Below are 25,391 nucleotides of genomic sequence, written 5' to 3'. Positions count from 1 at the left end.
AGGAACCAAGCCCGCTGCTGTGGACCACATCAGGGAGAGAGGCTGGAGAAGAGGAACCAAGCCTGCTGCTGTGGACCGCGTTGATGAGGGAGGCCGGAGATGGGCACCGTAGAGGGGAGGGCGGAGGTGCGCCATGGATCGGCGAGGTCGGAGTAGGGCGCCATGGTGGTGGGACCTGAGAGTCGCGATCCATCAGCTAGGCCGGAGGACGCGAGGCTAGAGGGGACGTGGATGCGGCGGCGGCGGGCGACGGAGTGTGGCCGCAGCGGCGGCGGGCAGGAGGACGCCGCGGAATGGATGCGGGCGCGGCTCGTGGATGCGACCCGTGTGTGGTGTCGATGCGTCTAGTGGATGCGGCCTAGGTCATTCTTTTTTTAGGGAACGGGTGTGTGTGTGTGTGTGTGTGTGTATTCTCTGTTTGTGTCACTTACAAAGTGGCCCCACAAGTCAGTAGGGGCAACCTGTGTCATTTTTACAAATACTGATAGCTCTTCTCCTGGTCAACTAGATAGAATAAACAGTCAACTAATGGATGTGTAACAGAATGGCATTTGTGATATATTATCGAAAGCTAGGAGTGGCAAAAGTGAGAGATGAAATCCTAGAGTGGCATAAGCAAAATTGGCAAAAGCTAGAGTGGCAAAAACAAAGTTTTCCCAATTTTTTATGAGCAGTGAACCCCACATGTTATAGGCACAAAAAGTGTGACAAGATTCCCTTAGGCGAGCCAAAGTGTGGCTAACAATTTGAGCAACTCAAGTAAGGCGAGTGTGGCAAAAATCATGTGGCAACATATGGCAAAGATTGTCACAATCCAAACAGCCCCCTGTTTAATCCCAAATTCGCCTTCCTCCATTTGACATGCATATTAGATCAATAGTAAATTATATAAAGTGCAAATATATGCAATCACAACCAAAAAACATCAGATGTTTATAAGTTTTATACATGCGACAAAATCCAAAAGTTGTCAGTCCGACTGTCTGTGCAGAAAATAAAAACTCATTGTTTGGCCTTCCAGATGATTCTTCACCGTGTGGTTGGCTCCTGCAAATCGACCGTCAAGCGCTTCAACATCCTAGCACAATAGGCTTGCACGATCTTCATGGCATTGTGATCCAAGCCCTACATCTTCATGGCCAACATCTTGGTGTAATTCAAAGTGGCCGCGAGCTCAACCTTCTTCTCTAGGAGCTTGATTATCTTCTCTTGCACCAGATGAGCTTGTCAAACCTCTCGGCCTTCTTTTCCTCCTTCACGGAATTGTTCTTGACTCATGTCTCCTTTGTCAGGTCGCCTAACCTAGGCGACACGGGCGACGAACCAAACCGCAACACCTTCGACCCCCGTTGCCTGCTCTTCCCCCTCGCCGCCGCCGGAGGCTGGCGCCAGGCAAAGCCTGTGCGTCGATGGTGGAGGCGGGGCCCGTTCTTGCGGCTAGGCGGTAGAACGAGGTTCCTTGTGCATATCTCAGGTAGCAACAGGCTGCAGAGCACCTGCGGCGGACATCAGATCTTCGAACGGTTGTAGGTGCAGCGTGCTCTACTTGGGTCAAAATACCCAGCGGCAACACACATCACATAATGGATCCAAGCTGGGCTGGTTTGCCCATCCAACATGTGATGATGCTATCTAGGTGACTGCAACATCCCTGGGCTATAGGTGGATTCGATCCAGCCACTAGCTCTCGGTTGTTTGGTCTGCCGTCTCGCACAAGGACGCACTCGGCCAGGTCCAGGACGTGTTGGCTCCTTTCCTCGATTCGATCTGGTGCCGACGTTGGTCGATCTCTCGACCCTGGATTGTGGTGCCACCGTATTGGATCGTGTGGTGACCACTCCGGGTGGTGGTGGTGTCTTCACTGTGAATTGCAGTGGCCATTAAAAGGTCTTCGCGAGAGTTTTCTTCTCCAGATATGGTGGTTGTCCCAACAGCGAGGTGCAATCTACGAACAACGGTTTGACACAGAGGGTATTGTTGTGCAGAGATGATGGTTATGCATCGCATGTAGCTATTGGGATCGAGAGAAAGCGGTGGTGACAACACATGGTGACTTTGATGGTGGTGCTACTTGAGCACCCGGTCTCGAGCTCCGAGGTGAAAACCTATGTACGGTTGGTTATACCTGGAAATGGTGATGTTTTTACGTTGTTACCTTATTGGAGTCATTGCTTGGACGTGCCGAGACCGTTCTTCAGGGTGAAAACCTAGAATCTGGCCTTTGGTGGTTGGATCCCTTTATGAAGGCGTTGTTGTTGAAGAATCTTGTCGTCCTTGTGGTGTTATGAGATAGTTGGTGTGGATATGGTCATTGTCGTAGCTTGTCGATCGCGGATTTGATCGCTTCGGATTTTTTCCACACATAGGCAGAGCTTTGGCCTTGTATGACTTTGCTATTAGCCGACGTGTTTTTGCGTTGTGCGCGTTGGTATTGCTTGTGTGCATCATAGTTATGCAGAGGCCGGGTGTGTACTCATTGTGTTTGTATTCTCTTGATGCTTCATATTGAGTCAATAAAATCCACCCTTTGTCGGAAAAAATGTCTCCTTCGTCATGATGTCCTTGAACCTATTTGTAAACTTGGTCGTACTTTGTCATTGCACCTTCTTGCTTCTCCTTCTCCTCTTTCGCTTCCTCCCCCGGTTCCTAGCCATCCTTCTGGCCGGAGCAAGGCCTTTTGTTGGATCACCATCTTCACCTACACTGAACATGATGACATTCTTGATGGAGTTGGCCACGACATTGAGCTACTTAGGGTGCGCATTCAACTTCAATAAATAATCAATAATGCATGAAGAGGAAATGCTTCTTCTCTACATTTAAGAACTATGTGACCGCACAATCAGACAATAAAGAAAATGCATGGTCAACTAGCTGCATATCCGGCCCAATGACTAACATATAGAGCATATCTGACCAAATGACTAACACATTTAAATACATTATAACTGCGCAGTTTTCCCGCCCTCTCAGGCCACTTGCTTTCTCCACCATTCGATTTTTAGTTTTGTGCATTTCTGGCCATCCGATTTTCTTATAGTCCCGCGTGTGCTTCCTTTACTAACCAGGAGCTCTAAACGTAGCGGGCCGCTGCTCCCGTAACATTTTTGGTCCTTTCCTGTTAAACTGGGCCTAATGGGCTTGAGAATAGTCTCCGTTCGTCTGCCTTCCTGGAATGGGGCGGTGCCTAGGGCAACCGATCGTTCCCTGTCGATTCGCCCCCAATAGTTGGCGATTCAGTAATTAATTTATACAGCGCTAAAAAAGGAATTAATTTATACCCCATTAGGGGAGTAATTGCAACGGACCATTAGTGGCAAATCGATGGGGCGCACTCATCAGCGCCCATAATTGGAGGTCAGTTACAACTTACAATATCGATTTATCACATCTACTAATCTCCGTTGTCCAGCTACTCCTCATACGAATCCTTCGTGGGCAGGCATGCCTGACACTTAGATTGATAATTTGACTCCCCGCCTCTGGCCTTCCACAAGTGTTCCCTCGTTCGTACCTCCACTCTCCCTCAAATTCTGCATGTTGTTTTTCAAGTGATGTTCTTCTTTGTGCTCTCAAATGAATGCAGGTTTCATTGTGTTCCACGGGGTTCACTGGATTTCTCATTCTTCTACGTAAATTGCAACGTGAGGCACTGCTTTCACCTTCAATTGTTTCTTACCTGAGAGTATATTATTCATGAATGGCACCATGTTTGCAATTGCACATGGCGCTAATGGTTAAATTGTTTGTTGTGGTATACTATTGTTTTCTGCTTCCCTATTGTAGATAAAGCAGATGCATTCAAACTTGTAATTTTGACTCTGCTTCTACAACAATTTTGATATATACACAGTGTGTTTTCATGACTACTATGAACGTTAGTTATGCAAACATAATTCCAATGAATGCATGTGCTATTGGAGGATGAATTCAAGCTCGATACTGCTTTGTTTGCTGCTTCTACCGCATGGTATTCTTCCTAACAACACATTCTATGGAACTCCAATGTCAAATGGACAAGTTATTATCTGTGCACTGTTATGCCTCATGTTAATTATCTCGCGAGGTGGTATTCTGGAGTAATTGCTCCAGGTGGAACTGACTACTCTAAGTCACCACTCCCTTCTTGATTTCGACCATGTTGTTGGGTTTCATAGTAATTTCAAAAAATTTCCTACGCACACGCAAGATCATGGTGATGCATAGCAACGAGAGGGGGAGAGTGTGATCTACGTACCCTTGTAGATCGACAACGGAAGCGTTAACTTGGTTGATGTAGTTGTACGTCTCCACGGCCCGACCGATCAAGCACCGAAACTACGGCACCTCCGAGTTCTAGCACACGTTCAGCTCGATGACAATCCCCGGACTCCGATCCAGCAAAGTGTCGGGAAGAGTTCCGTCAGCACGACGGCGTGGTGACGATCTTGATGTACTATTGTCGCAGGGCTTCGCCTAAGTACCGCTACAATATTATCGAGGATTATGGTGGAAGGGGGCACCACACACGGCTAAGAATATGATCACGTGGATCAACTTGTGTGTCAAGGGGTGCCCCCTGCCCCCGTATATAAAGGATCAAGGGGAGGAGGCCGGCCGGCCCTCTATGGCGTGACAAGGAGGAGTCCTCCTCCTAGTAGGAGTAGGACTCCTACTAGGAGGGGGAAAGAAGTGGGGAGGGAGAGGGAAAGGGGGGCGCCGCCCCCCCTCTCCTAGTCCAATTCGGACCAGGGGGGAGGAGGCGCGCGGCCCACCTTTGGCTGCCCCTCTCTCTCTCCACTAAGGCCCATATGGCCCATTACTTCTCCGGGGGGGGGTTCCAGTAACCCTCCGGCTCTCCGGTTTTCTCCGAAATCACCCGGAACACTTCCGGTGTCCGAATATAGCCGTCCAATATATCAATCTTTATGTCTCAACCATTTCGAGACTCCTCGTCATGTCCGTGATCACATCCGGGACTCCGAACTAACTTCGGTACATCAAAACTCATAAACTCATAATATAACCGTCAATGAAACCTTAAGCGTGCGGACCCTACGGGTTCGAGAACAGTGTAGACATGACCGAGACACGTCTCCAGTCAATAACCAATAGCGGAACCTGGATGCTCATATTGTCTCCCACATATTCTACGAAGATCTTTATCGGTCAGACCGCATAACAACATACGTTGTTCCCTTTGTCATCGGTATGTTACTTGCCCGAGATTCGATCGTCGGTATCTTAATACCTAGTTCAATCTCGTTACCGGCAAGTCTCTTTACTCGTTCCGTAATACATCATCTCACAACTAACTCATTAGTTGCAATGCTTGCAAGGCTTATGTGATGTGCATTACCGAGAGGGCCAAGAGATACCTCTTCGACAATCGGAGTGACAAATCCTAATCTCGAAATACGCCAACCCAACATGTACCTTTGGAGACACCTGTAGAGCTCCTTTATAATCACGCAGTTACGTTGTGATGTTTGGTAGCACACAAAGTGTTCCTCCGGCAAACGGGAGTTGCATAATCTCATAGTCATAGGAACATGTATAAGTCATGAAGAAAGCAATAGCAACATACTAAACGATCGGGTGCTAAGCTAATGGAATGGGTCATGTCAATCACATCATTCTTCTAATGATGTGATCCCGTTAATCAAATAACAACTCTTTTGTTCATGGTTATGAAACATAACCATCTTCGATTAACGAGCTAGTCAAGTAGAGGCATACTAGTGACACTCTGTTTGTCTATGTATTCACACATGTATTATGTTTCCAGTTAATACAATTCTAGCATGAATAATAAACATTTATCATGATATAAGGAAATAAATAATAACTTTATTATTGCCTCTAGGGCATATTTCCTTCACATGTATGTGACAATCTCCATGAAGTGGAAAGAGTGGAGTGAAAATGATTGGTCTACTGATGTATCATGCATTTGAGCCGACTCCTACCCTATGTTTGCGCAAGGAACGATGTCCAGCTGCAGGAGCTCATTGCACGTTAGAGGATCCAATTGGTATACCCAAACCACCAAGATGACCGGTTAATTTTGGAGCTAGCCAATCATGTGTACAGCCCTTAAGATAAGTACTGCTATATATATATTACCGAAGTCCGCAGTCGGGTGACTTCTCAAAAATGTGACTCTGCACTACTGTAATCTAGCTTCTTCCTCTCTGCTTGTATGGGTTGATTATAATTGCTTCTTCATCATATCAGAAAAATGGCATTTGCTACTGCAATCCTATGTGGGGATTTGATCAATGCTATTGTATATTGGGATTGTCATTCTTAAGTTTTGGGATGCTACTATCAAGTTATGCATTTTTTGCATGTAGTAGTACAATCTCCTCGAATATCAGCTTGTGTGGTGTTCCCCTATGGGTAACTTTATCTCTACAAGCTTATCTCTGCATCAAAGATTGTTCTCTCGCTCAGATGCCAACAAATCATGTTATCATCTTCAAATATATATAAACAAAGTGGTTTAATTGCAGAACATTTGAATTGTATAGATTTGCAGTATATATCCATAATTTCATACCCCAAAAAGGTTCAAGGTTTTTATGTGATTTACTTGTTCTGTACAAAAGCTAGATCTCAGGCTGTCAACATTGTCCAATTTCATGCATATATAAAAAGATTCTATTGTTATAGAATAATTTTCTTATAGGATAATTATCTTATAGATTAGATTTCAGGCGTTCGATATTGTCCAGTTTTATGCACAAATTCATGTACTGGATAAAATTTGTGTCCAACGACACCTTTTATGTTATCAAAAATTCTGGCCAACGGTGACTTGCATTGCTCCTGAATTGTACCAATTATTACATCATGCTGTTTATATCACCTTGATGTTTCATTGTTGATGAAAGGAACCAATTTAATCCTCAAGTTTTTTCCTCATTCTATCGGGGGATAGCATGTTATTAAAAGATGTTTTGCATCCCTATTTATTTTTATAAATGCCAACCATTTTAATTTAAAAATGTACGGGCGCAGCAACGCGCATCATCGATGATCTAGTATAGAGAAAAAACTCAACCTCTTGGAATGCCGCGCCGCTTGGCCAGCGGACTTTCAGTTATTTGTAATAGCCGCAATACTTGCTTTGTGGTTGTTTGAATGGTGTACCATCAATTAGTGAGTGACTTCGGGTTACTCGTTCACTGCAATTCACAATAGACATGAGGGCAGAACTTCCGACGTATCTGGAATTGACAATTCATATCCTACCATAATTAGTTGGGTTCTGTCTTCTTCTCTACGGAAAATGCAATATCCCTCTATTCCAAAATGTAGTTTGACCAAGTTTAGTGAGAAAGTATCAACAAAAATAATACCAAATAAATATAACATCAATATATGTTTAATGATGCATCCATTGATATTTATTTAATATTATAAATGTTGATATTTTCTTCTATAAATGTAGTCAAAGTTTGACTTTTAAAATTTCTTATGTGCACTATATTTAGGAATGGAAGGACAGAAGGGCCATATTTATCTTTCCAGATTTATCCAAAGAAACCACCCTTTGTGGAAAACATTTATCTAGAGAAAATGCAAGGAAGTGAGGCAAATATCTAGATTTTGACAACTAATTGGTCCATGAGGCCCAAAATCCTTTTAGTTTGGAATCGGTGTGTTGCTTTTCAAGTCTACATGCGAATTTGTTTTTCCTTTTTGACTATTAGAGCAAACAATCGCCATATATGTGGAAAAGAAACCTACACACACGCCTCAATGATGTCCTGAACTGCAACAATAGAATAAAGTATCACAGAGCCGCTTCAATGAAAAATAGACCTCTGACAACCAATACTATTCATCGCTAATATTGGAGAGGAGACCTTTATTTGAGCTAGAGTCTCTCCCGCATGCTCTAGAGAAGAGGGAGCTACCACGACGCCCACCAACGCATCGTAGAGGTGAGAAGTCTGGATGGATTACTATGCTAGGGAGACGAATGGATCAAGATAACATACCTCCCTAAGGCCCTCACCACTATAAGCATATTGTATAGGAGAGAGGGAAGAACTCTACCGGTGGAAGAAACAACTGAGGTGTAGAGAGGATGGAACCGTGACGACCTCTGTTGGAAAAGGCGACGCCTAGGAGGCGCTTAGGCACGCTTAGGCGTTAGGCATGATCAAACGCCTTGCTAGGCATAAACGAAACTGTAGGCACGACAAGCAATAAATTGTCCATTTAAGCGATAAATAATGTGATATTAACAAGCCAAATGGGCGAGATTTCAATGACAATAACTAGTAATTTACCCACTTATATGCTCTAAATCAATATCGATACACGTATAGTATTTCAAAGATACTTCGATAGCCAAAACTATATTTACATCTAGGCTGCATCTAGGGCGCTAGGAGAAGGCCAACTGCCTTGCTTACGCCTAGCACTCTTTTCAACCTTGGCGACGACCATCTGTATGGTTGCTCGCCTAGAACGCTGATTCTATTAGTAGCGTTGCCAAGTCGTGGTGTCCTTTGTCGCTCGAGTTCAAGCTTGGCGAAGGGAGACGCGCTCGGTTCCATGGCGCTGATCCAGGTCGCTAGGGGGGTTGTTCACCGTCATTGCCCTTCACCCCGCTTCGTCGGTGTAGCGATTAGGCTTAGGGCAAGAGTGGAAGAAGGGGACAGGGATAAGTAGAGGTCGCATTTGGGTTTCGTCACTTCGATGTTGAATCAACCACATACGAAAGACGCAGGGTCCAATAGGTCGGATTAATAGCAAATCAAGGATTTTGTCACGGGACTAGGGAGATTAAGCGAAGATCAATGCTCAGAGACAACCATAAGTCCAGACTCGACCGTAAAAATGATGATGATCTGGAGGGTTGGATTAGCGCACAATTTTAATGTCTCTAGTAAATAAAGAGCCATTCTTCTCATTAAACATCAACAACCACTCCTTCCTTCCTTGAGTTTATTGAAGCTTCATAATACTACCAGCCTGTTCAGCAACGGATTGCTTCTGACTCTGCTCGGCTCAACGCTGGAAATGAGGAGCGACAGAATAGCTGCTCCGCAAAAATTAACTGAGTGCTGCTCTTATCCACCACTTCAGCTCCGCGGGGTTGGGAGCCGGAGTGTTCCCAAACGGGCCCTACCTCTGGATGCATATATCCAAACGGTGCGTTTAGTGATCAGATCTAAGACGTTATTTGGATGTCTTTTCTTAAAAAAAAAACTGCGAAAATGTAATAAGCAGTGACCCTTCTGAAAGCAGCTTCAATAGGAAAGAATGAAAAGCAATTTAATTAGATACGAATCAATATGAACGGGTACGCATTACAGGTGTTTAATTAGCAGGTTGCAGAGCGCAACAAGAACATCGCAAAATCAGAGCCTCTGAGGCCCAAACACCATACGACGGGTAGACAAGCAAATCAACCCAATGTAACACCAAACAAACAATCCAACCTCATCACGAGCAGATGGGGCACCGGACTAGGCCGTTCTCGTTGCACTCGCCGCACTGGACCGTCTCCTTCCGCTCGCCGTCCACGCGCACCTTGCGGCTGCCGTTGCAGCCCCTGCACATGACGAACCTCACGCCGGCGCACCCCGCGCACCAGACTCGCGCCCGCGGCAGCCCCTGGAGCAGCGCCTTGAGCTTCCCCTCCTCCTCCATCCTCGTCACCTCGGCCGCGCCGCCCACGTGCTTGCCCCGGACGAACACGGCGGGCACGCGCAGCTCCCGCCCGCCCAGCAGCAGCCGCAGCTCCTCCCGGTAGCCCGAGTCCATGGACACGTCCCGCTCGATGACCTTCACGTCGTGGGCCTCGATCACGGCGCGCACCGCGTTGCAGTCCTCGAACGTCTTGCGGATGCCGCGCAAGGTGGTGGTGTAGAGCACGACCGCGTCCGCGCCGCCGGGCGGGCACTTGCCCTCCGCCACGATCGCCGGAATCACCTTCGGCTGCTTGGGCTTCTCGGACCCAATCACTCGCTTGATGTGCGCGCCTTCCTCCGACAGCTCCCGCTCGATGGACGCGAGGAGCTCCGGGTCGAACAGCGGGCTCAGGCTCCGGCGCGACGACGACATGCCTCCGGTCTCGGCCGCGTTGGGCTTCCGAGCGACCCGGGCGCTTCCCGGGGAGAATCTCTTGGACGCCCTGGACAGCTTGGAGTTGTCGATGGAGTTGTACGGGCGGAGGACCCTGTCCTCGTCGGCGACGTCGCTGGGCTTGCTGTTCTCCTTCCCGGAGCAACGCTGCAGCGGGCTGTTCTCCTTCCCCGGCGTGTTCCTCCGCTTCGTCGACGACCTCTTGGGCGACGACAGGGCCATGGCGAGGACCCTGGCGGGAGACCAACGGCCGGGCTTGGCCGGCTTCTTGGCAGGCGAATCGGCGTCCTCCAGCCCGGCCATGATCTCCCACGCGTTGATCACCTCCATGCCGGACTCCGGCTTGGGCGCCGGAGCCGGCTTCTTGGCGTCCGGGACGACGAGGGGCGGCGGGCGCCTGGCGGACGCGCGCTTCCACTCCCGGCTTATCGGCTTCTCCTGCTCCTGCGGCAACGGCAGGTCCTTGGCTCCAGCCGTGGCGGTGGCGCCGTGCTTGGCCTGCAGGTCGAGGACGCCGTAGGTGGTGGAGGTGAGGGAGACGACGTGGTCCACACGGCCGCGCACGGTGGCGCGCGCGGCGCCGGTGCGGCCTCCGGGCCCGGGCGGGAGGAGCTTGGACGAGATGCACCCCATGGGCGCGGCGGCGACGGAGAAGCACTCCTCGCTGCTCTCTCTGACGGCGTTCTTTCCTCCTTTGGCTTTGTTGACCAGTGGGCGAGAGAGAATGCGGGCTGATGACTGGCTGGATCGAGGAGATTTTGTGGTGTTTGTATTGTGTAGTGGCGCAACGGTCGTCAAGTGCGTGTGTGCGGTTGCTGCGGATTTAGTTTTTCTTTTACTACTTTCCTCGTGTGGTGCGGTGCCTTCGCTCCATTCCAACGGTCGAATCGAATGGGGGAGAACCGAAAAAAAGTGGCGCGGCCCGTGTCGGCATGTATCTATCCGTTGAGTCGCGCAGTATTGGGTTGGGCTGGCCTCTCCTGCCTCACTGGGTTGGGTTCCCATTTCATTCCATCTCGCGTGGGAGCCCATAAAGTCTGAGACTTTTCAGTTTTACTTCTTTTTAAAAAGTGCATTTATTTCCTCGTTTCAGCCGCGTTCATCTTTTGACCATTTGTACCAGTACCTTTTTCTTCCCGATGAGATAAATAATTTTACTTCTGGAGTACTGCTGCCATATAGGAGTAGTACACATTGCCTTTGTTTTTTTCTCCGACCAGTGAACGAGTGATGAGATTGTGCCCCCAAAGAAAGAGTGAAGTGAAACTGCATACAAAAGTCAAACACCGATTTGCACAATGATACTACGTACTACTACTAGCTGTACAAAAGAAATAGACGGGTCCATACACACTGCACGAGAGAAGATCAGAGCTTGGTTTTGTTTAGCACGGGTGCAAGCCGGGGAGTACGCTGGTTGCCGCCTGGGCAACCGTGAATGTACAGCTGTTCCCGTGCCTACCAAAGCACGCAAGAGAGACTCTGTACAACTGAAGATGTGTACACAACTGTTCCCGTGCTTCCTGTTCCTCAAGCACGCAGGAGAATTCAAACCAAGCACCGCCCATCTCCATCCGGCCACCGCCGCGAAGCAATTTGCTTCACGTCTCCCAGACCCAGCACCGGCCGCGGCGGCGACAGAACTGGACCGTCCACCGTCGGCGACCCCGACACCGCGGGCTTCGATTCACTCGCCCCAGATTCACCTTCCCGACGGTTGTCCGAGTCAGAGCCGCATAGCAAGCCACGAAGCGCGGAGGCGACGCTCGCCCAGCACCCGCTCCGCTCCTCGACCTGCTCCTCCTCCCCGCGCGGCGAAGGCGCAGGTGCAGGCGCCGCCGCGCGGCTCTCGGACCGCACAGCCCCAAAGCACGACACCTTCGGGGACACGGGCTCCGTGCCCACGGCCTCGCTCGCGAACACCCTGGCCCCTGCGGCCGGCCGGCGCCAGCCGCGGCCGACCACAGGAGGGCGCCTCTGCTGCACGACCATCTTCCCGGCAGGCAGAACGCCCACCACGATTGCCTCCAACTCCAACCTCCTCGGCGCCCTCGACGCGCCCTTGTTACGCGTCGTCTCTTCTGCCGCGGTCTTGGGGTTGGAGCTGCCCTTGGTCGACCCGTCCCGCTCCAGCGCCGCGCCGGTTGGCCCGGACCAGGCCCAGATAATCCGGCGCGACTGCTCGTGGGCGCTGGCGACGTCGACGTCGGAGGCTGCGACCGCGATGGTCTCGCAGGCGACCTTCGTCGACCTGGACTCGCCGCCGCCGACGCAGAAGAGGGACTCCAGATCGAGCTGTGGCATCCTTGCCTCTTCTTGCCTGCTGCTAGGCAACAGTTGTGAGTGATTGCTACGGTGGGAACTGGGACTCTGGGAGCCGGAGGTTTGGTATAAAAGGGAGGCGACAAAGGCGTGGAGATTTCGAAAGGTTTGGCTCGGCTGAGGAGCGCCGCGACGGTGGCGACTGCCGAGTGCCGTTGGGAGGGTCGTTGAGTGAGGTGCGGGTTACCGGGGAAGTTTTGGAGTTTGCTCCACGGAATGATGGCGTGTTTCAGCGCGCAGGTCAGCAGCTCTGCGGCAAGTGGATTTTCTCGTGTCCTCGAGCTGCCGAATGGAACCGCCAGGCGAGAGGTGTGACTGTGACGTACCGCCGGCTATGGGTTTCTTGGGTCACATCTGAATTGGTCTCTCTACTCAGTTTCTCGAGTGTTACTTGTAATTATCATATAAATCAATTTTGCATTAGTTTATCACTTGGGTCCATAGCTTAGTGGTAGAACATTTGACTGCATACAAGAGGTCTCCGGTTCGAACGTGGATGGGTCCTACTCGTAAGAGCGCCTAGTGAGGCTAAATTCCGTGTTTTGACCCTTTTCTGATATCTATTCAAGATATGACCCTAGTCTAATAAAATTTCAAAATCTGACCCTTTTGCTACCGTCAAAGTCCATGACGGTAGGGTTGTACAGGCTACCGCCAGTATGTTTGGCGGTAGGGATGTTTCCTACTGTCAAGGTCCCTGGCGGTAGGCTGTTACACCCTACCACCAGGGTCAGATCTCGAATTTTTTTTGAATTAGGGTCAGATCTCGAATAGGTTTCAGAAAAAGGTCAAAACACAAAAAATTGCCGCCTAGTGAGCTTGTGGGCTCCTTGTAGACTCTGTTTGCCCTAAGTCCAATTCCATAGGTACCGTCTCGCGGAGAAAAAAATCAGAGAAAAGGAATCATCCCGTTTTATGATACCGAGTCGCCGTCACCTAGTATCCACTATATTCTCAGACTGAAGTTGCTATGACTTTGCTATACTTAATGCTTGTCATTAGGGTCCGAGTGCCAAGATTTTAGGTGTGAACCCTTTATGTTTCATGAATATATTTGGGTTTTTGATCCTATCTGCAAGTTATATCACCTATTATTGTTCTGGTCCGTAGACCTAAGGTGACAATAATTAGGATAGTCTCTGGGGATGACTGAAATTTGAGGAGTTCATGTATTTACTATGTGCTAATACTTTATTCCGGTTCTCTATTAAAAGGAGTGGCTTAACTATCCTTAGATTTCCATTAGGGCCTCGCTGTCACAGGAGAGTAGGAAAAAAGTTGTTATACACGTTCTTATCATAATCACGTATGATTATATACGAAATACATGCCTACATACGACCGAAGAATTGGAGCCATTGTGTATCGCTCTAGATTGTGACTGTTATATGATGAATCTCATGCAACACAAATATCCATCGCTGGTCCAATGCCTACTCTTTTCTCATATTGGTCTTCCCTGAGTTAGTAAGTTACTTTCGTTGTTGCTGCTGTTACAATCATCACAAACTGCTATTATTATTGTTCCTGCTACCATTGCTAATGTTGCTACTACTATCAAAACTATCATGCTACTGTGCTACTAAACACTTTGCTGCAGAAATATAATTTTCCAAGTGTGGTTGAATTGACAACTCAACTGCTAAGGCTCATAAATATTATTTGGCTCCCCTTGTGACAAATCAATAAATTTGGGTGAAATACTACCTTCGAAGACTGTCGCGATCCTCTATACGTGTGGATTATCAAGACCTTTTTCTGGCCCGTTGCCGGGGAGCATAGCTCTATTTATTGAGTTCACTTGGGATTTTACACTATGAAGAAAAAGATACATGAACCAAGACCGTGCCCTTTAAGACGAGAGGAGGTAAGGAACTGCAATCTACCTCTGCACTTGATTCACCTTTTATTTTAAGTAGGTTTGCGACACCACCGCCTGCTATTCATTCTGATATGCCACAAGTAACCGATGATACTACTTTTGCTATAAATGAAACTTGTGATGATGCTAGTACTCTGCTTGATGAAACTGTTCCACTAGGTGAATTTCTTGATGTAACAACCCTGGTGTCAAGCTACAGTAACCTCATGCTAATGATGCCTTGTCACCATGTTTTGCAAGCTTAAGTGCTACTTGATAAAACCAAAGCCAAATTCAAATTTAAATTACAAGATAAATTTTCATTTCTTCAAACTGTCAAATAAAAATGTGCTCATGTTGCAAATATTCACTAACTAATTATCATGAATAAACCAACATTATTGGACTCACCAGTTAATCCCTGGTAATTTATGAAGTGGTCCAACAACATCTTAATGAACCATTTAAATTCAAACATGATTTTAAAGTTTTCAAAATAACCCCAAACTTTTTATGGCAGTGTCCAAAATTACAATACAAATTATGAGCCAAGTTTCATATTTTACAAAATCCATTTGGTGGATTAACTTAACACAAAATAGTACCTATTTAAAAAAATAGAAAATAATAAAGAAATGGATGAAAGAAAAGAAAGAGATAGATAGATAGATAGATAGATAGAAAGAGAGAGAGAGGCCCAGCCCACCTCCCTCGTCCCCATCCTCCTGCTACAGGAGGTAGGGGAACCGTGGCACACATCCACGACCATGGTGTGCGTGGCGGCCATCGGCGCCCCCTGGCCGCCTATTTGATGCATCACCGCGGCCTCCCCATGAACCCTAGCTTCTTCCCCTCCTCGCGCCACTACCCATTGCCCCACACATGTCTGTTACCTCTGCCTCACCGTTGTTGCATTGCTCCAGCAAGTCCCTGGCCATCTCGAGCTCGTGGTCGACCTCCTCCCGGTGAGCCTCGTCTGTTCCCCACTGTTCCCCTTCTAATCCCTCACTTGCGCGGCTCCTCCCGCGCCCATCGCCGGTGCCTGTCGCCGCGCTCGCCGCTGATGTGGCTTGAACTACGTTGGTATTTCCCCAAAGTGGAAGGGATGTTGCAGCACAGCTATGGTAGGTATTTCCCTCAGTGATGAGAACAAGGTTATTAAACCAGTAGGAGAACCACGCAACACCACGTGAACGGCTCCTGCACACAAAGAACAAACACCTGCAACCTGATGTAAGAAAGGGGTTGTCAATCCCTCACGGGTAAAAAGATAGGTAAAATTATAGTAGATTGGATAAATAGATCTCGCGGGAACGCGAGGTAAAATAAATAACAATAAATTGTAGCAAGGTATTTTTGTGTTTTTGGATTAATAGATCTGAAAATAAAAGCAAATAAAAATAGATCTCGAAGGCAAATATAATAAAGAAGAGACCCGCGGGCCGTAGATTTCACTAGTGGCTTCTCTCGAGAAAAATAGCATACGGTGGGTAAACAAATTACTGTTGCGCAATTGATAGAACTTCAAATAATCATGACGATATCCAGGCAATGATCATTATATAGGCATCACGTCCAAGATTAGTAGACCAAGTCTTGTCTGCATCTATTACTATTACTCCACACATCGACCGTTATCCAGCATGCATCTAGTGTATTAAGTTCATGGAGAAACAAAGTAATGCAATAAGAATGATGGCATGATGTAGACAAGATGTATTTATGTAGAAATAGACCCCATCTTGTTATCCTTAATAGCAACGATACATACGTGTCGGTTCCCCTTCTGTCACTAGGATCAAGCACAGTAAGATCGAACCCATCACAAAGCACTTCTTCCCATGGCAAGAAAAATCAATCTAGTTGGCCTAACTAAACCAAAGATTCGAAGAAGAATTACGTGGCTATAAGTAATTATGCATACAAGAGATCAAAAGACTCAAATAACTTTCATGGATAAAAACATAGATATGATCATAAACTAAAAGTTCATCGGATCCCAACAAGCACACCGCAAAAAGAGTTACATCAAATAGATATCCAAAAGACCATTGTATTGAGAATCATAATAGAGAGAGGAAGCCAGCTAGCTACTAACTACGGACCCGTAGGTCTATAATGAACTGCTCACGCATCATAGGAGAGGCACCAATAAGGATAATGAACCCTCTGTGATGGTGTCTAGATTGGATCTGTGGTTTCTGAAACTTACAGCGGCTGGAATTGATTTTCTTCGCCTCCTCTAAGGTTTCTAGAATATTGGGGTATTTATAGAGCAAAGAGGCGGTGCGGGAGGCTACCGAGGTGGGCATAACCCACCTGGGCGCGCCTAGGCCCCTAGGCGCGCCTTGGTGGGTTGTGCCCCCCTCGGGGCACCCCTCTGGTACTTCTTTGGCCCATCGTGTGTCTTCTAGCCCAGAAAAATTCTCCAAAAAGTTTCGCTATGTTTGGACTCCGTTTGGTATTGATCTTTTGCGAAGTAAAAAACAAGCAAAAAATAGCAATTTGCACTAGGCACTACGTCAATAGGTTAGTCCCAAAAAATGATATAAAGTTGCTATAAAATGATTGTGAAACATCCAAGAATGATAATATAACAACATGGAACAATAAAAAATTATAGATACGTTGGAGACGTATCAGCCATGTCCGTGCAGCCGCCCGAGCTCCCGCAACCGCGCCCTGGGGCAGCATTCGGTTGCGCGCGGCATTGCCTGGCCGCTTCCCGCCCATGCCGTCGTGCCTGCTGCCACCGCTGCTCCGCTTGTTGTGCCCCCCATGCGCGCTCCCCGTGCCGGCCGCTGCGGGCTGCTGCCACTGCTGCCCAAGTCTGCTGCCACCGATGCGCCCAGCCGTTCAGGCACGCCGGTATGATAGCCTGGCTTATTAGGGATGATAGACTACTCATATCAATAAGGAATTCCTTCTTTTCCAGGAGCCCATTCGGACAGAACTCTAAAGTTAAGCGTGCTCAGCTTGGAGTAGTGTCAGGATGGGTGACCGACCGGGAAGTTGCTCCCGGGTGCGCACAAGTGAGGACAAAGTGCGCAGAAAAGACTAGTATTGATCTATGGGGCCAGTCTAGATCCCGCCAGGAGTGACGACCACCGGCGGGTATGTCCGGGGCGTTACAAGTTGGTATTAAAGCCGACCCTTGCGGTTACACGGATGGTTGCGGACAGGTGCCTGGTCATGTTGTTCATGACGTTTGTGACCCGTCGTGGCACCCGGCATGTCACATGTACCGGACTGGAAGCACAGACGTTTGTGCCAAGAGGGAACGTTCCTGTGGCCCGACGAGGACGTCGATTCCTCTGAGTGGGGGTGTATGTGATAGCCTAGCTTATTAGGGATGATAGACTACTCATATCAATAAGGAATTCCTTCTTTTCTAGGAGCCCATTCGGACAGAACTCCAAAGTTAAGCGTGCTCAGCTTGGAGTAGTGTCAGGATGGGTGACCGACCGGGAAGTTGCTCCCGGGTGCGCACGAGTGAGGACAAAGTGCGCAGAAAAGACTAGTATTGATCTATGGGGCCAGTCTAGATCCCGCCAGGAGTGACGACCATCGGCGGGTATGTCCGGGGCGTTACAGCCGGGCTACGCCCGGCCGCAGCCGTTCATGCCCGCGCCGCCTCTAGCTGCCGCACCCACATCCGCTCGCGGCCACGCCCGTAGCCTCCTCGCGCGCCCCGCGCTGCCTTCCCCTGGCCTTGCCTCAACTACAGTTCTCCATGCTCGCCGTCTGTTGGGCATATAACCATCAGGTATAACCCGCCCGGGAGGGGCCGGGTCAACCACAATGGCAGTTCATCTAAATGAAGCCCAAATGTATACAAGATGGCGGTTCACAGTTAGACTTGTAAAAGGCCCAAGCCCAGAGGCGGCTTAAGGCCCGTAAATATAAACAACCATGTATGTGTAGACTTGTAATATAAGGCATGTAAGATACGTCACCGAGCCGGACACGTTGTATGAGCTGGCCGGGACTCTGTAGGCCGCAAGGCGTCAACCCATGTATATGGGGACGACCCGACATCAGCTTATGGCAAGAAAACATCAAATCGAGAGCCAGGCAAAGCGTGTTTGCTCCCTGGTAATCGAAACCCTATCAATACCACCTCAACTGGAGTAGGCCTTTACCTTCACCGCAAGGGGCCGAACCAGTATAAACTCTCCGTGTCCTTTGTCCCGTTTAATCCCTTTAAGCTAACCTTGTCGCAATGGCTCCACAACTAAGTCCTTCAATGAGGACATCTGACGTGACACTTCCACGACAGTTGGCACCCACCGTGGGGCTAGCGCACGGTGGTTTCGAGTTCTTAAAGGGCAGATTCGAAATGCTCAAGGGATACGCTGTGGGCCAGATGACCAAGAGTCATCGCGGCAAGCTCTACATCGACGATGCAGGTTGGGGCCCCGAGGCCGGCTGAATTGAGTACGGGTACCGGGTCCCCTTCGGCGGAATCCACATCTTCATCGGCAAGATCGGCGAGCCGGGCCCTGAGCCGGACATCTGCACCGACATCATCGAGACGGCTCAGCGTGCACGACCTGCCCCAACTCAGCCAGCCGTAAGACATGTCTACGTTGGGTTCACCCATGGGGATGAGTTGGAAGGCTCTGTCTCTGGCGGTGAGACGAAGATCTGCTCTAACGATGAGTCCATGGGCGAGACCAATTCAATGTATCAGCTACAAGATGGAAGGCTTGGGGGCTATTCCGATGGCGATAGTATTCCGGACCCCCGTGAGCCGCCAAACAAGGTGGCGATCTTCATGGCTGGCACACAGCCGGTTCTTGGCTCGACAGCCACCACGGCTATAACTTCTAGTGCAGCTGCGGTCACTGTCGTGGTTCTAAGCCTGACAGTAGAGTGGGGGGTAGGTATGGAGAGGCAAGGTCCTAGCTATGGAGAGGTTGTAAACACAAGAGATGTACGAGTTCAGGCCCTTCTCGGAAGAAGTAAAAGCCCTACGTCTCGGAGCCCGGAGGCGGTCGAGTGGATTATGAGTATATGAGTTACAAGGTGCCGAACCCCTCTACCTGTGGAGGGGGTGGCTTATATAGAGTGCGCCAGGACCCCAGCCAGCCCACGTAGGAGAGGGTTTAAGGTGAGTTAAGTCCGAGGTGTTACTGGTAACGCCCCACATAAAGTGTCTTTACTATCATAAAGTCTACTTAATTACAGGCCGTTGCAGTGCAGAGTGCCTCTTGACCTTCTGGTGGTCGAGTGAGTCTTCGTGGTCGAGTCCTTCAAGTCAGTCGAGTGAGTCCCTCGTTGGTCGACTGGAAGGCGACCTCTTCTAAGGGTGTCCTTGGGCAAGGTACTTAGATCAGGTCCGTGACCCTACCCTAGGTACATGACCCCATCATTAGCCCCCGAATGGATTGAGGCTTCGAGTGAGGAAGGAGTTGATGTTGTTTCCGATTAACCTTTGCGCACTGGTCGTGCGTTGTTCTGGACCAAAGAATCTCTTCGTCGATAGCGAGCAACTTGTCTTCAGTCGACTCGATCCATTCTCTTCTTTCGTCGAGTGATCTTTCGGGCTTCGATGATCTCCGAGCGACGGATTGCAGGAAACCCCGCGTCTGACAGACTGATCTGCCGTTCGCGGATTCCGCGGGATGCGAAATTTGGGGAAGCGCGCGAAGCGGAGCGGACCGCGGTGTTCGGATGGGACGGGACAGAGACGCCTCGATCTCCGCGCCACTTTCTTCGCCACGTATCCCGCCTGCATAACTGTTCCTGGATATGATTAGATCGACCGGGCCCACCTGTCATCCACTCGGAAGGGACCTTATAAATGCGCCCGGCGAGGGTTTTTGTACTGTGCCTCAGCATTCTCCCTCTCTGCTTCCTTCATCTCCGCCCAGCGCGCTCGCTCTCGCCTCCGCACAACTTCCCCTCGCGCGTCTCACCGGCAACCATGGCCAAGGAGAAGACGGCGGCGCTGGAACGCGCGAAGAAGGCGTCGGCGACGGAGAAGGTGAAGGGGAGATCCACCAGCCGCGGCGGGTCTTCGTCCAGATCCCGCCTGCCGAAGGGCTGGGTCCAAGGGGATTGGATCCAGTCGACCATCACAGAGAAAGATCTCCTCGACATGGCCAACGAGGGCTTGATCCCCCATGGAGCTGCGAGGCTTCCGGGGAAGGAGTGGCAGCCTCAGCCAGAAGAGGGTGAGTGCGTGCTCTTGGCCACCCATGTTGATCGTGGATTTTCTTTGCCGCCGAGTATTTTCTTCCGTGGCTTCTTGAACTTCTTTGGAGCGCAGCTCCACCACTTTACCCAAAATTCTATCGCCTATCTTGCCGTGTTCGTGTCCATGTGTGAGGGTTTCCTGGGCTGTCGACCGCACTGGGGCTTGTTCAAGCATATATTCACGTGTCGCTCTCAGACCGTGAAGAAGGCGAGCCCAGGCGACGAAAGAACCCGAGTCGTCCAAATGTGTGGGGGTCTGGGGATCCAGGTGAGGAATAAGAGCACCTTCCCGCCCATGACCTTTCCCGAGTCAGTCAGAGGCTGGCAGTCGACCTGGTTCTACTGCCAGGACCAGTCGACGCCGGGGCAGTCGAGTGGACTCCCTCAGTTTACCATGGACCGAGTGAACAAGCCCTCCTCTCTGAAGTTGATTCCGGAGGAGAAAGCTGACGTGAAGATGTTGATGGAGCGCGTGGTGCAGTTGGTTCGGGAGGGAGTGACGGGCATGGATCTCCTGGAGGTCTTCCTTAGGCGTCGTATCCAGCCCCTTCAGTTCCGGAGCCACTGCATGTGGTTGTACTGTGGGACTGAAGACGAGACTCGAGTCCATCCAGAAGCAGTCGATGATGTCACTCTGAAAAGATGGATGGCCGCCGTTACCGGAAACAAGGATAACCCACGCGGAGCCAGAAGGATTCCTCCACTCGACCACAACAGCGATCCAAACAAGGTATGTCTGCTCTGCTCTCCACTGTGTTCTTGTCACATTCGTTTCTGTTTATCCTGCCGACTGGTCGATTGATCCTTGTCTTGATATCTACCAGGCCCTCACCGAGCTGTACTCGATGCCCAATGGGGCACAAGCTCCGACTGAGGAGGGTGAGGCGAGTGGGGGCGAGAGCCAGGAGGAGGAGGAATGGGACTCGGACGTTGCTGAGGATGATGATGACGATGATGATGATGACAGTGATGAAGATGACGTTGAAGACGAGGAAGAAGAGGAGGAGGAGGTCGTACCACCGCGCTCAGAAAGGCGGTCGAAGCTTGTCCACAACCCTTCGACTGAACGTGGCAAGGGGCTTGCGACCGTTGCTCAGTCGACCAAGCGCCCTCGGACCACCTCTCTGGTGCCGACTGAAAAGGCGCCGAAGTAGCCCAGGGCGGCCCCGTCGAAGCCGACCAAGCTCCTGCCGAAGATGAAGGTGTCCATCCCCACCATATCAGGGTAATCGTGCTGCTTAAGTCTTCTTATTTTGTGTGAACTTTGTCTCTGGTTGACGCTGAAGTTAGTCGACTGATTCTTTGGAGTTGCAGTGCTGCTACTTCTGAGACCTCAGCCCGGGCTGATGACCATGAGATGGAGGACGCAGCAACTTCAAAACCAGGTACTATATTCTTAACGCCGTTTTTAGTCGACTGACTCGCGATCTCTGATCCTGATTCTTCTCTGTAGCTCCACCCAATGCTGTTATCAATCTCCCTGATGATGATGAGGATGAGGAACCGCTGAAGCGCAGAAGGAGTAGGAAAGCGTCCGCCAGCAAGGTGCCCCAGGATGTGACGGCGCCTGAGATTCTGATTGCGGAGGAAGAGAACACCACTCGACACACGGTGTCCTTCGCAGATCCACTAACGAGTGCTCAGCAGCCCTCCCTCTTCACGACGCACCACGTCCCATAGGACCAAGCTGGCGCGGCGAAGGAGGCGATACGCCAGGCAGGAATCATGATGGAGCAGTTGAAGACCATCCGGGATGCGAGCCAGGCAGCTTATGACGCCAGTTCTGCCCTCCAAAGCAATGTTCAGGTCAGTCGACCACCGTTTGTTCTGTTAGGATATGCTACCAAAAACTTTTCCTTTCCAGAATTTACAGTAGTCACCCACTGGGTGTGTCGATTAAACTCCGTGTTAGCGGGGGCACGCTGAGTGCACCCGCTGGGTGTAGTCCCCAAGGCTAAGGTCGACTGCTGGCAGTCGGCCTTAGGCTTTATGATGTCAATCTTTCTGTCAGTCGACTATGTCGACTGGATTTCACAAACCGGTGGGGGCACGCTGAGTGCACCCACTGGGTGTAGTCCCCGAGACTGTGCTCGACTGCTTGCAGTCGATTACAGTCTTAAAGAATACATCTCTCTTTTTTTTGAGGTCGACTGGTCGACTTTATCTTCAACAGGATTAGTGGGGGCACGCTGAGTGCACCCACTGGGTGTAGTCCCCGAGACTACGGTCGAATGCTTGTATTCGGCTGTAGTCTTAGAAACGTGTGATTTTTCCTTTTTCACTCGGAAGTGAATTATATTTGACATTTAGTCGATTGGTTCTTCGCAGAACTCCTGTGATCTTGTGGCTCGCTACTCTGAGCTGGAAAACAAGCACACTCAACTCGAGCTGAGCTTGAAGCTGGTTCAGGAGAAGCTGACGAAGGCAAAGGAGGAGACCGAAGGTATGTTTGGTGAGACCCTGACGACTGCTTTTCCCTTTGCTTGTTTCAAAATCTGATCTTGTTGTAACTTGCAGGTAAGGTAAGGGAGGCCCAACAGAAGAAAGACCTCGAACTAGCTGAGAAGATCAAGCTTGCTGACGAGAAGTTAGCTTCAGTCACCAAGCTTGAACAAGACAATACCAATCTGAAAGCTGCTCTTGGGATCGCCAACAAGGAGGTCAGTCGACTGAAAACTGATAAAGCTGCCCTGACCGACCAAGTCAGTAAGTTGACTGGGAAGAAAAATGATCTGGAGGCCTTCCTGAGTGGTCTTGCCAAGAAGTTGTTTCTTATGCTTGAAGGTAAACCTCTATGCTCGGCAAACATTTCCAATCGTGGTTTTTCCATTCGACCATCCCCTTGACTCAGTGATCATCCTTGCAGAATTTTGTCAAAACTTTGAAGAAGAAACTAGCCGGCTGGAGCCAAACCTCGACCCCGTCAATTCTCCGGTGAACGACGAAGTTGCCATGGATGTTTTCGGACTGGAATCTCGTGTTGCAGCTGTCGTGGACTATCTCGCAAGGCTGAAGGCCGTCACATCTCGCATCGACTCGACGCTCTGGCCTGGGGAGACACTTCAGAATGACCTTGAGTCGTTGATGGCTCGCTTGAACACGATCCCTGGTCGAGTGCAGGAATGGAAGAAGTCCTCGGCTCGGTGCGGTGCAGATGTTGCTCTGTGTCTGGCCCGAGTCCACTGCAAAGATGCGCGAGAAGAGAAGCTGGCGGCCCTCCGGGTGGCCAACACCAAGAAACACGACTTCAGGTCCTTTATGGAAACTTTCCTTGCGGCTGCCACTCGGATCGCCGACGGAATTGACCTTGATGAGTTTGTTGCACCTTCCAGCCCTCCACGGGAGGGGTAAAAAACTTCTTCTAGCTCGACGCTTTAAATTTGCCTCGGTATGCCGAGTGGAATTGTAACCGATAAACCTTAACAGGCTTAACGCCTGAGCACTTTCGGTTCCTTTAGATATCGATTCAAACTTGAATTTGGTGCTTGAATACGATTGCTTTTGGCTCGAAATGTCTTTTGCAGGTTCAAAGCAAGGCGCCTTTACTGCAATCGACTTATTCTTTAGTCCACTTAGGCGAGCACTGGGCTGCGGCTAAGCCTCCGAGTGGAAGTCCGGCTTACCACTCGGTAGGATTTGTATAACTTAGGCGAGCACTGGGCTGCAGCTAAGCCTCTGAGTGAGAGGTTACTCTTCTCGGTAGGATTTTATATCTTAGGCGAGCACTGGGCTGCAGCTAAGCCTCCGAGTGAGAGGTTTACTCTTCACTCGGTAGGATTTTTATATCTTAGGCTAGCACTGGGCTGCAGCTAAGCCCCCGAGTGAGAGGTTTGCTCTTCACTCGGTAGGATTTTTGATAACTTAGGCTAGCACTGGGCTGCAGCTAAGCCTCCGAGTGAGAGGTTTGCTCTTCACTCGGTAGGATTTTTATAACTTAGGCGAGTGCTTGGACTGCAGCTAAGCCCCCGAGTGAGAGGTTTGCTCTTCACTCGGTAGGATTTTGATAACTTAGGCGAGTACTTGGACTGCAGCTAAGCCTCCGAGTGAGAGGTTTGCTCTCCACTCGGTAGGATTTTGATAACTTAGGCAAGTACTTGGACTGCAGCTAAGCCTCCGAGTGGAAGTCCGGCCTTACCACTCGGTAGGATTTTTATATCTTAGGCGAGTGCTTGGACTGCAGCTAAGCCCCGAGTGAGAGGTTTGCTCTTCACTCGGTAGGATTTTTACAAACTTAGGCGAGTCCTTGGACTGCAGCTAAGCCCCCGAGCGAGAGGTTTGCTCTTCACTCGGTAGGATTTTTACAAACTTAGGTGAGTCCTTGGACTGCAGCTAAGCCTCCGAGTGAGAGGTTTGCTCTTCACTCGGTAGGATTTTGATAACTTAGGCGAGCACAGGGCCGCAGCTAAGCCCCCGAGTGGAAGTCTGGCTTACCACTCGGTAGGATTTTGATAACTTAGGCGAAACGGATTCGCAGCTAAGCCTCCGAGTGGGAGTCTGGCTCACCACTCGGTAGGATTTTTACAAACTTAGGCAAAACGGATTCGCGGCTAAGTCACCCACTAAGGGGGAATTTTATTGGACAAAAATAAAAAGTGACAAAAATTATGGAGGAACTATGACACTATTATTTTGAGGTCCATGAACTACAGAAGTACTTTATTGCAACTCATCCGAGTGATAAAACTTAAGTATAAAATGGGCGGAGTAGTTCCGCGTTCCAAGCTCGGGGCTCGTCGATATTATGCTCGACGTTGTAAAGACGGTACGCCCCGTTGTGGAGAACCTTGGTGACGATGAAGGGACCTTCCCAAGAAGGAGCAAGCTTGTGTGGTTTGTGCTGATCCACTCGGAGAACTAAATCTCCTTCCTGGAAGGCTCGACCTCTCACATTTCTGGCGTGGAAACGACGCAAATCTTGTTG

General features: G+C 49.6%; 2 protein-coding genes across 2 annotated transcripts; both read right to left on the bottom strand.

The window, feature by feature from the left end:
* Positions 1-9,252: 9,252 nt before the first annotated feature.
* LOC123189152 (uncharacterized) lies at positions 9,253-10,900 on the bottom strand. Its single transcript, XM_044601498.1, has one exon. It carries the CDS (start codon positions 10,717-10,719, stop codon positions 9,445-9,447), a length of 1,275 nt encoding a protein of 424 aa, XP_044457433.1. The 5' UTR covers positions 10,720-10,900; the 3' UTR covers positions 9,253-9,444.
* A 435-nt stretch (positions 10,901-11,335) lies between these two features.
* On the bottom strand, positions 11,336-12,650 carry LOC123185465 (uncharacterized). The gene has a single exon (XM_044597346.1). It carries the CDS (start codon positions 12,388-12,390, stop codon positions 11,635-11,637), a length of 756 nt encoding a protein of 251 aa, XP_044453281.1. The 5' UTR covers positions 12,391-12,650; the 3' UTR covers positions 11,336-11,634.
* Between the last annotated feature and the right edge of the window lie 12,741 nt (positions 12,651-25,391).

Source organism: Triticum aestivum, chromosome 2A (genome assembly GCF_018294505.1).
Source record: "Triticum aestivum cultivar Chinese Spring chromosome 2A, IWGSC CS RefSeq v2.1, whole genome shotgun sequence".
Lineage (NCBI taxonomy): Eukaryota > Viridiplantae > Streptophyta > Magnoliopsida > Poales > Poaceae > Triticum > Triticum aestivum.
Note: the sequence above shows the minus strand (reverse complement) of the source record. Positions and strands in the feature narration are given on the sequence as shown.